Raw genomic sequence first — 14,079 nt, forward strand, 5'->3', positions numbered from 1 at the left:
TATAATAAATTGCTTGAAAATAATAAAATAATGTTTAAAAAATGTTTGAGTATATTGAATAGCGTAATTAAAGAAGCCTCTAAAAAGCATTCATACCCTGATTATTTTGTTGATGTGATAGATGACATGCCCAGTATTGTTAACAACTTTAATGGTTTCTTTGTAAAAATAGGTCCTGAACTGGTGGAAAAAATTCCAGAAACAAGCTCTACAATACAAGACAAAAACACTTGTTGAAAGATACCAAATACAATTTTTCTTTCTCCAGCAACCAAACTTGAAATTATAACAACTGTAAATGAATTTCAAAATAAATTGTCAACTGATTTTTATATTGATATGACTATAGTTAAAATGTTATTAATGGCATTATTAAACTCCTTACATATATTTTTAATCTATCATTTCTAAAGGGATCATTCCCAGACAAGATGAAAATTGCCAAAGTAATTCCACTCTACAAAAATCGAGATAAACATATGTTCACTAATTATAGAACAGTGTCTTTACTCTCTCAATATTCTAAAATTCTTGAAAAATTATACAATAATAGATTGGAATCATTTTTAGATAAACCCAAACTAATAATAGTTACACCCACACACCCACACCCCCACACCCCCCCATAGCTACTGGGATCATTTGGGCACTCAAACCCCTCCACCATGAAGGAGGGGTATATGTACAGTCCCTGACAAAAGTCTTGTTGCTTATCCATTTTGTAGAAACAAAAGCTTATAACCTGACTTTAAATTAATCGATTGGTTTTAGAAATGTCCCATATGAAAGCTAAAACCCTCCCAAATTATGCTCAATATACTAAAATAAATTTGCTTCACTGAATAAAGATTGATCATTTAATGAACACAGAAAGGTCAGATTTTGGCAAGACAAAAGTTTTGTCGCCTACAGAAAATTGAACAAATAATTTACTTCAAATACAAAAATATGTTGCATAACGTCAGTGAATTAAGTAGTGGTGCTGTGAGATCCATATTTAATATCTTGTATGACTTCCATGAGCTTGAAGGACGCATCCATGCGGTTCGACAATGATTCATACAATTTGTTGAAGTCATCAGGAATAGCAAAGAAAGCGTCTTACATGCCTCCCAGAGTTCCTCAAGATTCTTTGGTTTTGCCTTCCATGCCCTCTTTCATTCTACCCCAGACATGTTCAATGATGTTCATGTCTGGTGACTGGGCTGGCCAGTCCTGGAGCACCTTGATCTTCTTCACCTTGAGAAACTTTGTTGTAGAGATAGAAGTATGCGATGGAGCACCATCCTGCTGCAAAATTTGACCACTTTTATGGTTGGGAATGTAAGAGGAAGCTAATACTTCTTGATATTTTAGGATATTGATATTGCCTTCCACTCTGCAAATGTCTCGCACACCCCCATACTGGATGTAACCCCAGACCATGATTTTTCCGTCACCAAACTTAACTGTTTTCTGGGTGAATCTTGGATCCATGCGGGCTCCAGTAGGTCTCCTGCAATATTTGCGGCGGCTGTGATGTAATTCAACCGAGGATTCATCTGAGAAATCCACCTTCTGCCACTTTTCCAGTGTCCATCCTATTAGCAGGCTGTGGGCCTTGGCAAATGCCACACGGTTTTTTAATTGCCTTTTGTTTAGTGCTGGTTTCTGTGCACTGATTCGACCATGGAGGCCATTTCGAGACAGAATTGTACAAACTGTTCTGGTTGACACAGGGACTTGAGGGGACCAGGTCTGGTGGAGTCTGCTGCAGTGGAAAAGGGGCTGGCCTTGGATTTTCAAATCAACAAACGGTCCTCCCGAGCAGTTGTCTTGCGGGGTCTGCCGGACCTGGGCTTGTCAAAAACATCTCCAGTCATTTCAGATCTTTTTCTTATTCTTTGTACTTGACGCTGAGACACATTGAAGGTGTCACCACCTCAGCAGTGGATCTGGTCTTCAGCCTCTTGATAATTAACACTTTGGTCTCAGGGTGGATCGTAGGCATGTTGTCAGAGGTGAAGTTGCAGTTGATGTGAAGGTCTGGTGTGCTGGGGTTCTTTTTATACACACCCACTAATTGATTGATCAGTAACTGATCACAGGTGAGGCTGTAATCTAGGATTGGGTGCATCATATGACAAGGCCACAAGACTTTTGTCTTGCCAAAATCTGATCTTTCTGTGTTCATTAAATGATCAATCTTTCTTCAGTGAAGCAAATTTATTTTAATATATTGAGCATAATTTGGGAGGGTTTTAGCTTTCATATGAGACATTTCTAAAACCAATCGATTAATTTAAAGTCAGGTTATAAGCTTTTGTTTCTACAAAATGGATAAGCGACAAGACTTTTATCAGGGACTGTATATGTATATATATAATATTATATATTATATATATTTTTTGTCTTTTTATTAGTATATGTATGTATGTATGCATGTATATGTGCATATATATGTACAGTACAATACGACAAAAAAAGGTTTTGGGGTTAAAATTATATTTTGTATGCATAATATGTAATTTATTTTGCTAAATTTATTATAATTTTGCTAAATTTTATAATTTATTTGTAAAGTTCTGTGATCAATGTACAGAAGCAACCAAATCATTTTTGAAACTATGTCATGAACAGGGGTGGGTTAATATAAGATTTTCTTATTCCCACTCCTTTTCGAGAAATGTGCTTTTCTGTTGTTTACAATCTATATGTAGTATATATGATTATTGTTTCTCTCTTAGCACAAACTCGAAATAAAAACGAATCAGTCAATCAAAAAAACGCACTGGACAAATGAGGAACCACATTATATCCAACTCACTGTTTTTGTGAGAAACAACCAAATGAAATATCCTCAAATGTTGAACCTTATAATTTTGTGTTAAAAAGTTTGTTGCCTTGTAACTTAAAGTTTGTTAATTTTTTTTACCCCTAAATTGTTTAGCTTTTGAGCAGAGCCGCTACCATTAGGCAAAAGTAAGCGGCTGCTTAGGTTCCCTGAACCTGGAGGGACCCCCCCACTAATGGACGAGGCCTCTTTTCTTTCAGTATGACATTAAATGAGAGTACTTTACTTTTAAACAAAAAACTCCATCAAAATAGTATCTGATTGTCAAATCTGTTTTAACTGTCAAAGCATCCCCCCTTTCGTGTTAGTATGGACTAGTCAGCTTGATCCTGATTTCATAAGATAATCATATATAATGGATGTAAACAAAAATTTAATTGTACTAGGAAAAAAATATAATTACTTTAAGCTCTGGTTATCTAGTAAGCAACCTAAACTAATAAGACAAGTTTCCAGTTCACCTTAATTCAAATAAAGATGTGCATTTCTCAATAACAATTGGGGGAAAACGGACAATAAATATTTGAAAATACAAAAAAAAAAAAAAAAAAAAACCCAAACAACAAAACCATGCATTATAGTGAGGGCCCCAAACTCAAGTTCACCTAGAGCCCCCAAATTGTTAACTCTGCCACTGCTTTTGATTGCTGGTTAGGCCCAAGCGCCAGAGGCTGGTGAAGGGCCTATTAGTATCGCAAAGCGATGCTCTGAGGGGCCAAAAAATGGAATGGCGCGACGTGACTCGCCCGTAGTGACCAGGGACCCTCACCATGACGTAGCAATGCAATGCAAAAATGCATTAGGGAATACGAATGAGGGCAAAAAAAATTTGCACTTACAATCATGAAATTTGGCATAAATGGCATAAACTCTCCATTGGTAAAATCTACAAATACAAATTTTGGTCGATTTCACTCAAATTTTAATCGTTGGTTGACACCTCGACCCTGAACAGATCTGTATTTGAAAATATCAAATGGGCGCAATAGTGCCCCCTAGGGAAATTGCATGGTAGTGCAAAAATTTACTTTGTCGTAGACTTATAAAATTTGGTACACATATTCAAGACATGGTGTCGATCAAAAACGTCAATGACGACCCCATGCCATTTCCCATCGTGTTGCCATGGTGACAGGCCAAACATCTGCCCTCGCGAATAGGATGCCCAACAAAAACTTTACCGTAGCCAAACCAAATTTGGTACACAGATGCATCATGGGAATAGGAACAAAAAAGTATATCACTCCGTTGCTAGGCAACCAACAGGAAGTCGGCCATATTGGATTGATCGTGCGACGTGGCACCGAAGGTGCAATTTCCTGTCTTCGTACTTAAATGAACTCGTCCTAGGGCGTTTGACCCAGACTCACCAAAGTCATTCTGTATCATCTAGACAAGTGGGACATTAAAATTTGTTAAAAGCTTTATAAAAGGTTAAACGGTGTTGCTGTGGCAACAGTGCAAAATTCGTGTTCGTTTTTGGGGCTCACCATCAAACTTCAGCGCCTGATAATTTGCACAAACTTCAAATTTCACTCAAATTTTAATCGTGGGTTCACACCCTGAAATGAGTGCAATAGCACCCCCTAGATAATTTAAATAGAACAGTAACATTTTATTTGTCATAGATACACAAAATGTGGTATCCACATTTATGACATGGTCTCGATTAAAAAACTCAAACCCCATTAACATTGTGTTGCCATGGCAACAAGCCAAAATTGTATCCTTGCCAATGGGACCTCCTTACACAAACTTTGGCGTAGCCCAGGGGTGGGCAAACCTTTTGGCTCGGGGGCCACAAAGGGTTCTAAAATTTGAGGGAAGGTCCGGACAGGAGCAGATGATGCAGATCTACCATTCAATGTGCGTCCCCAGAGCCAAAACTCAACAACGACCAACGCAAGGACGGAACAGTGCCAGCGTGCCAGTCTGTGAGCAACGTCTTATATTTGATCTGGTGCATTGTTTATAATGAGTGCGTAAACATGCACATCAGTATCTCGGTTACGATCGTTTTTTTTGAGTCATGGTGCATGTATACGCATTAACCTGGTTACAAGAATGTAAAGTTGAGTGCGAATGCGCCCAAAAGACAAATACTTCTTAAATACTTTCCGAGCACCATCTAGTTGTGGCCATCACTATATCTTCTCTAGCCTACTTCCCTAAACTTGAATTTCCACTGAACAAAACGTGTAATTGCAACACTCCAGTATGAGCCTAGACCCAAATAAATTTTTCCTCTATAACACCTTCCACTCTGTTGTATGTTATGACGCTCTATGCGTAAAAACTACTTAATAACAATTTGCGCATTTTTCAACTTTACTTTCACCTTATTCTAAGTATAAACAGTGCAGTGTTATATCTTGAATACCTCTACCTCACTCATGGTCCAAATACACCGACCGAGAATGACTCCTTTCACTAACAAATCCGAAAGAACACTTTCCCATAAAGCATTGCGGCCAACATAATGCACCTCAATGTATATGTAGTGCGCCATCTACTGGGAAACGCTGGAAATGCAGAAAAAATAAAACATTAAGGTTTATTATTATAATTTATTCAAATTCAGTGGGCCGGATTAAATGGTTTAAAGGGCCGCATACGGCCCCCGGGCCGTAGTTTGCCCACCCCTGGAGGAGCCAAACCAAATTTTGTAGGCAGATGCATCATGGGAACAAGAAAAAAAATGTATATTGTGACCACGCCCCTTTGCAAACCGGAAGTCCACCATCTTGGATTTTAAAAAATTTTCAATAAACACATGCAAAAATTTTGAAAAATTCATGGGTTAGGTTAAGGGTTAGGGCTGTGTCAATGGTTAGGATTAGAGTTAGAACTAGAGTTAGATTTAAGGTGAGGGTTATTAGCGTTAGTGCAGGGCGCAGCATTATGAGGGATGCGTCGTTCTGCGGGGCACGTCGTTTGCGGGGCACGTCGTTTGCGGGGCACGTCGTTTGCGGGGCACGTCGTTTGCGGGGCACGGCGTTTGCGGGGCACGTCGTTTGCGGGGCACGGCGTTTGCGGGGCACGGCATTTGCGGGGCGCGGCATAAGCACGAGTGAGGGCCAATCATTGCCGCTTGCGGCTATATTTACACATTGTCTTTATTACAGTGTGCTTTAGAATCACAGCATCTGTAGGGAAATGGGTGCTATATATCAAGAGTGGTCTGTTATCCTTAAACATAAACTACAATAATCCTTTGGTTCCTTGTGACTTTTTCTAGTGTGCATGTCGCCAAGATATGGTGAAGATCTCCATGGATGTGTTTGTTCGCAAATACCAGCCTGAGCGTTATAAGCTATGGAAAGCTGGCAAGGACACCACTCCTATTGACCACTCTAGACCCACACCAGAGTCTGCACTATTACACAAGGACATCAAGAAGAAAAGAATTCCCAATGAACCAGCAGCATCCTCCCCCTTGGCCATAGCTGACAATGGGTACGTTTTAATACAATGCTTCAGAAAATCTAGTAAATGTACAGCAATTCATATATATTTATATATATATATTGTTGTTGTTGTTGTTATGCCCAGAAATGCAAAAACGCACGTTGCTATAAAGCAGGAAGTGGTTAAAAATATCTCTCATGCCATGGACATGGAGGACACCAGGAAGACACACAAGACAAAGTTGTCTCGAAAAGCATCTCCCAAAAAAGAGAAAGGTTTGCCCAGTTATAGCTACTACACAATTACTGTATGTAATGCCATTGCACTTTTTTTTTTTTTTTTTTTTTTTTACATATTAGTCTATAAGACATTTTACATGTTGGTTAGCATGCCAGTCTGTTACATTCGACAGTGATTTATTGCAAGAGTGCATAATCAGTCAGAAGGAAAGATTATATTAACAGATCATTTTTTGTTTATGGTTGCTGCACTTAATCTCTTAAACTGCACCAAATCCTGTACCCATTTGCATTGGGCCTGGTTAGTGCTTGAATGTGAGATAGCTGGGAATACCTGGTGCTGGTGCTCTTTAACAGTCAAAAACGTGTTTGTCTTTCTGTTGAGAGACTTACTTGGGAAAATGTAATACTTTTCAGGCACAGTTCAAGAGAGAAGTGAAACAAAGATGGAAAAAGACCCTAAACCACCACCAAAGTTTCCAGCTAAAGTCGGTCCAAAGAAATCCTCAAATAGACGCAATCCACTGAAAAAAGAGAAGAGTCGCGCTGAGGGTCCTGACCGGACTGTCCGAGAGCCCTGTGATAGCGATCTAATGTCTGCCTGCTCTGAGCGGTTAGAGAGTTTGTATGAGCAGCCAGCGGTGACCAGTTCACATGCCAAAGTGTTTCAGAGGACACTGAGTCCTACGGATGTGCTGCATGTCCACAGCTATGCCAAAGGAGACTACAGTGAGGAGGAGGAACCCACCTTTGAGGAACGAAAGACTGATGCCACCGACTCCAGAGCTGTGGAAGAGGACAGGGGACAACCAGGAAATGCCGTGAGTGTAGAATTACAATTTCTAATAATAAAAAAGGCTAATCTATATATAACCACGCTTTACATTTATGTAGCACATTCAAATCACAAAATACATTTCAAGTACATGCAAAAATGTGGTGACTTTGTAGATAAGAGCAATTGAAGATTTCCCAAAATCATTTACACTTTGCAACAGATGTTTATATAACTTTACATGTGTATAATAAGGTGCACATAAGCATTAAACCACTAATGAAACTACTGCACAGGTTTGTAAAGCTATAATGTAGTGTATTGTTTTGTATCATATGTTTGTATATTTATGGAGAGTTGTTGTGTGAGAGAGAGCATGGATCATGTAGGCCTGGTGGTACATTGGACAAATCTTACAGCTAATCATAAGGAGAGTTCGAACAGAGTGCAGGAGAGGTCGCTAAATTACTCAAACATGTATGGATGACATCTAAAACCACTTCAGGTGTGTTTTTGAAGATGAAACCTCAAAAAAACCTTTGCAGTTTTTTTTGAGCTAATAGAGCTAATACAATGCAAATCTGACAAGGATGCAGTGTTGGATCAGTGGTAATGAATGGTATCCACTTTTGGAGGGTTTTTTTAATTATTATTATTTTTTTTTAATCATTAAAGGAAATCGTAGACAATGATTTATCTTAAAACTAATCAAATGAAACATGAGTAACCCTTACCTGGCAAAGGTGTTATTTTAAAGGCAGTGGATTGCATAGACTTCTCCTTAATTCTGCCACATCTGGACATCTGGTATACATTACACCTTCTTATATCATCAAAAAAGGCCAATGGAGATGTTTTTGAAAAATACTTTATTGTAAAGCCCTGTACATATAAAGTTTACTGTAATGACAGTTTAATGTGCAGATGGCGTCGCTAAATAGCATGCTAAATCACAACACACAAAAATCATTGATTTAACTTAAATTTGTGGTTTTATTTTCTACAGTCCACATTTCTAAGCAGTCAGTTAATGTTAAACATATTAAGTGATGAGCAAAAAGCATTTGGGATGGTTTCTCTTCAGTCTACTTTCTCTCTCTGCCTCATTAATAGACAATTTGACGCTAATTGATAATAATTTTTAATCATTCTGAGACTATGGCTTAATCTTTCAGATTAAACCAGATAAAGAAAAAATACATTCATAGCTTAATTAATATCCAGTTTGATTAACGTTAGCTAGCCCTTTTAGCTGTGAGCCTATTTAGCTGCAGAAATATACTTTTAACGTCAGTCTGGAGCTTTATAAATATGGGAAAAAAGGCTCTATCTTTGATAATGTGTTCATCTCAGTGCGCAATACTAATCCATAATCTCTGAAACTCTGATAAAGTTTGTTCACTGCATTGAAATCTTAGCTGCAACCACTGCCGGTATGGGATTTGGAGGTGCATGCCAGGACTGTGTGACTACAACTACAACTATTATTTTTTGATACTGAATTTTGGGTTTTCATTATCTGTAAGCCATATACATCAAAATGTCAAGAAATAATGATGTGAAATCTTCACTCTGTGTCACGAGTTTCTATATGGGTTTGAATTTCTGAAATGATGAAGTCTGAAATACATTAAGCCTACAAGCATGCAATGTGATTGTTAGCTTCAGAAACACTTGCACATGTGCTAACGCTATCAACAGAGAAACACTTGAATCTATGCACTAAATGAGATTTAAAATTCTTATTGCTGCACAATTACCTGTAGACCTATTGCAAAATGTGCTTGCCTTATCATTGAGATTGGCCTAAATTTAGATTTTGATTTATTGATTTTTTTTATTTTTTATTTTTTTGGCACAGCCCTAAATGAAACCGAGGGAAATTAATGTTTTGCAGCCACTAAATAATAGTTTCCTGCACTTCTCAGTAGAGCCCGACCGATATGGATTTTGCTATGGCCGATATGAAACTGATATAATGGGAGTTGGAGCTGCCGATAGCCTATATAATCGCTGATATATTGAGTGATGTAAAAATTCACTGTAAATCTTGAATTGTTTAAAAAACTGGTGGATTTTAAATTGGTTTATTTAGGCAACATTTATTGTTATTCTGCCTCTTTACATCATATTTACAGACAGTAGGTTGGCCTAATGGCATTTTTGTATCACATTCTAGACACTAGTGATGGGGGATTCCAGTTCTTTTTAGAGAATTGGCTCTTTTGGCTCGACTCACTAAAAGCAGCTGGCTCTTTCGGCTCCCAAGCGGCTCTTCAGATTGCAGGACTAAAGCACATCTAAAGCAGGACTGAACCAGGTCTAAACCAGGACTGAAAAAGGACTAAACCAGAACTAAAACAGATCTAGACCAGGACTAAAGGGCCATTCACACTAAAGCGTCAAAGCGTCCAGTTTCTGTGTAAAGTCTATGTGGACACGTGACTAGAGCGTCCTGCGTTTTTGCAGTGCGTCTTCGGCGTTAGCGCGGCGCGAATCTGGCTTCGACGCGGTGCGTATTGAGCGTTTTCGCGTTGACCCTCTAGACGCGTGTCTAAGGCGTTGGCGTCAAGAAGTTGAAAATGCTGAACTTTTAGCGTCAGATGCACCGCGTCAACCAATCAGGGACTAGTTTCCAGTGACGCAGCGACGTTATTATCAGGAAGAAAAACCCGAGAACCAGAGCGAGAGCCACAGTGCGTGGCCCCTCCCACCAGAGCAGCACAAATGAAGACTTGTCTCTTTCCAAACGCTCTTAAAGGTCGATCGTTTTGACTGTTGACCGTGACACCCTCATCAGAAAAATGTCAAAAATGAGAAAAGTGGAGCCGAGTGCAGGATTTTACAAGAAAAATTGACTTATTCCTATTTGCATACAAGTTAATGTTAAAACATTGTGTTGAAATTAAATTTTTCAGGTTTCAAGTTTCAGGTTGTTCATAATATTATAATATCTGGTAAAAGAAAGAGTTCATCAATTAAAAAAGATTTCTGTAATAGATTTGCGTTTCTCTGCACAAATATTTGAACTTATTGTTATTTTTGGGGTTTATATGACATGAGTTTTCTGATCCGGCCCCTTTCGGATCAAAGTTGGTTAGATATGGCCCCCGGACCAAAATGAATTTGACACCCCTGTTTTATGTCATAAAAACACTACAGTCTCTCACAGTCTGGTCTGACATTGTTTCGGGAAAAGAGCGGGACCGAACTCTTGTTTTTAGGGCAACGGACGCGCGTCAAGTATTTTTCTCCCGTTCGTCCACGGCGTCAAAGACGCGCCTCGGGGGCATCTAAACTCAAATGCAAAGGCTTCCAAATAGAGGCGTCAAGGCGTTTTTTGACGCTTTGGTGTGAACGGCCCTTAAACCAAGACTGAACCAGGACTGAGTGTCGGGACTCGGTCTCTATCTCAGGCCCAAAATTAGTCCTAGTTTATTTATTTAATGCTGAACTACAGCCAAATATGCTTGTTTTTTTATCCTATGTACACGCACATTTCTGAAAGTTTCGTTTTCAGCTGCTGTTAAACCACGAGTCTGCACATGGCGTGAAGAGAAAAAAAAGTGAGAGAAAGAGAAAACACGGCTCCCAATAAGGATCAGGCTCCCGTCGTTCTCTTCAAAGAGCCGGCTCTAAGAGCCGTTTTTTTCGCGACTGACTCATCATTACTAGCTAGTAAATAAACTAGTGCTGTCATGCGATAAAAAAAAATTGAGAGATTAATTAATTATGATCTGTAATTAATTAGCCGAGTGTGAAGCGCCTGGGATGAAGATCAGCTCTTCCAAGTCCGAGGCCATGGTTCTCGATCGGAAAAAGGTGGCTTGCCCTCTCCGGGTGGGTGGGGAGTCTTTGCCTCAAGGGGAGGAGTTCAAGTATCTCGGGGTCTTGTTCACGAGTGAGGGAAGGACGGAACGTGAGATTGACAGGCGGATCGGTGCAGCTTCGGCAGTGATGCGGTCGCTGTATCGGACCGTTATGGTGAAGAGGGAGCTGAGTCGAAAGGCGAAGCTCTCGATTTACCGGTCAGTCTTCGTTCCTACTCTCACCTATGGTCATGAGCTCTGGGTAGTGACCGAAAGGACGAGATCGCAGATACAAGCGCTCGAAATGAGTTTCCTCCGCAGGGTGGCTGGGCGCTCCCTTAGAGATAGGGTGAGGAGCTCAGTCACACGGGAGGAGCTCGGAGTAGAGCCGCTGCTCCTCCACGTTGAGAGGAGCCAGTTGAGGTGGCTCGGGCATCTGTTCCGGATGCCTCCTGGGCGCCTCCCTCGGGAGGTGTTCCGGGCATGTCCCGCCGGGAGGAGGCCCCGGGGAAGACCCAGGACACGCTGGAGGGACTATGTCTCTCGGCTGGCCTGGGAACGCCTCGGGGTCCCCCCGGAGGAGCTGGAGGACGTGTCTGGGGTGAAGGAAGTCTGGGAGTCCCTGCTTAGGCTGCTCCCCCCGCGACCCGGCCCCGGATAAGCGGACGAAGATGGATGGATGGATGGCATCTCTCCCATTTGCTCAAACGAACTCCGATTTCAGTGAAATTTGAAACAGTTGTTAAACTCTCTGCCCTGAAGCTACTTAATGTGAAAATTATTAATTTGGCACATTAGCGCCCCCTATAGATTGAAACAAAATTTAATATGTGAGAAAATCATTTGTTCCCAAATAGGTTTTGGCATCCTGATCCAAAAGTCAGTAACACCCATGTCATATTTTTTATGGCGTTGCCATAGCGATGACATAAACTCTCCATTGGTAAAATCTACAAATTCTGGCACAAACTTTGGCCGATTTCATTCAAATTTTATTCGCGGGTTCACACCCTGACCCTGAACAGATTTATATAAGAAAATCTCAGCTGGGCGCAATAGGGCCCCCTAGGGAAATTGCACAGTAGTGCCAAAATTTACTTTGTCATAGACATATAAAATTTAGTACACATATTTATGACATGGTCTAGATCAAAAAAGTCTAGGACGACCCCATGCCATTTCCCCATCGTGTTGCCATGGTGACAGGCTAAACATCTGACCTTGCCAATAGGACGCCCAACAAAAACTTTGGCATAGCCAAACCAAATTTGGTACACAGATGCATCATAGGAATAGGAACAAAAAAGTATATTACGTGGTTGCTAGGCAACCAACAGGAAGTCGGCCATATTGGATTGATCGGGCGACCTGGTGACGAAGGCACAAATTCCTGTCCTCATACTTGAGGCGTTTGACCCAGACTCACCAGAATCATTCTGTATCATCTACACAAGTGGGACATTAAAATTTGTTAAAAGCTTTTTAAAAGGTCAAACAGTGTTGCCGTGGCAACGGTGCAAATTTCGGGTTTGTTTTTGGGGCTGACCATCAAACTTTGACACCTGATAATTTGCACAAACTCTGGCCAATTTCACTCATATTTTAACCGTGGGTTCACACCCCGACCCTGAACAGATTGATGTAAAAAAATACAAAAATGGGTGCAATAGCGCCCCCTAGAAAATTTGTATGTAAAAATAAGGTTTTATTTGTCACAGATATACAACATTTGGCACCCACATTTGTGACATGGTCTCGATTAAAAAAACTCAATGATGCTCACACCCCATTTACATTGTGTTGCCATGGCAACGAGCCAAAATTGTATCCTTGCCAATGGGACGTCCTGACACAAACGTTGGTGTAGCCAAACCTAATTTGGTATCCAGATGCATCATGGCAATAAGAACAAAAATGTATATTGTGACCACGCCCCTTTACAAACCGGAAGTCCGCCATCTTGGATTTTTTCTTACGATTACGATTAGGGTAAGGTTTAAGCTTAGCCTTATTACGGTCAGTGTGAGGTGCGGCGTTTGCGGGGCGCGGCACAAGCACGCGCGAGGGCCGATCATTGCCGCTTGCGGCTATATTTATTATTACTATTACTAATCTACAGTGTTGGGAAGGTTGCATTTAAAATGTATTCCCCTACAGATTACAGATTACATATCATAAAATATAGTTTGTAACTTAATCCATTTAATTACTTAAAGTGAATAACGTAATTTGAATACTTTGGATTACTTGATATTGTTATGCTTTTTAAAACTACATGAATGTGGCAACCGCATCCTGCAAATGTTGTTCTTGTTTGTTCTCTTCAAATTGGCTGTTGAGCCCAAGTCTCCATGAATAAGAAACTGTTTGCTGTAAAGTAGCAAAGACGAGGAAATCTGAACATAATAACTTTTGTCTACCTAAAGACAATAAAAAGTCCAGTCTTTCCTTATCCATATTAAAAATATTATTGATAGAGAAATGCTTTATATATGAGATCACTGGTTTTAGTCCTGATTTAGACCTGCTTTAGTCCTACTTTAGTCCTAGTTTAGTCCTGGAATGGGTTAGTCCTGGTTTTAGTCCTGGTGTTAGTTCTGGTTTAGTCCTGGTTTAGACCTGGTTTTAGTTCTGGTTTAGTCCTGGTTTAGACCTGGTTTAGACCTGGTTTAAACCTGGTTTAGTCCTGGTTTAGTCCTGGTTTAGACCTGGTTTTAGTTCTCGTTTAGTCCTGGTTTAGACCTGGTTTTAGTCCTGGTTTAGTCCTGGTTTAGTCCTGGTTTAGACCTGGTTTAGTCCTGGTTTAGACCTGGTTTAGTCCTGGTTTAGTCCTGGTTTAGTCCTGGTTTAGTCCTGGTTTAGACCTGGTTTAGACCTGGTTTAGTCCTGGTTTATTCCTGGACTGGGTTAGTCCCTGTTTTAGTCTTGGTGTTAGTTCTGGTTTAGAGGTGCACAGGAGGAAGCGCGGTTTACGCAGCATACGTGAGAAAACGTACGCGGCGTACGGGAGGACAG

The 14,079-nt window shown here is 40.3% G+C and overlaps 1 protein-coding gene across 2 annotated transcripts in view; it reads left to right on the plus strand.

Moving 5' to 3' along the window:
- Positions 1 to 6,075: 6,075 nt before the first annotated feature.
- The window catches only part of LOC110175075 (lysine-specific demethylase 4A-like), a 48,831-nt gene continuing 40,827 nt past the window's right edge, over positions 6,076 to 14,079 (plus strand). For both annotated transcript variants that reach the window (XM_055151585.1, XM_055151586.1), the window contains exons 1-3: positions 6,076 to 6,289; positions 6,386 to 6,516; positions 6,898 to 7,301. In XM_055151585.1, the coding sequence (XP_055007560.1) occupies positions 6,090 to 6,289; positions 6,386 to 6,516; positions 6,898 to 7,301 (735 nt within the window). In that variant the 5' untranslated portion in view covers positions 6,076 to 6,089. The remainder of the gene's footprint in view (positions 6,290 to 6,385; positions 6,517 to 6,897; positions 7,302 to 14,079) is intronic.

Source organism: Boleophthalmus pectinirostris, unplaced genomic scaffold (genome assembly GCF_026225935.1).
Source record: "Boleophthalmus pectinirostris isolate CB_2022bp ecotype Guang Dong unplaced genomic scaffold, ASM2622593v1 HiC_scaffold_16, whole genome shotgun sequence".
In the NCBI taxonomy this organism is placed as follows: domain Eukaryota; kingdom Metazoa; phylum Chordata; class Actinopteri; order Gobiiformes; family Gobiidae; genus Boleophthalmus; species Boleophthalmus pectinirostris.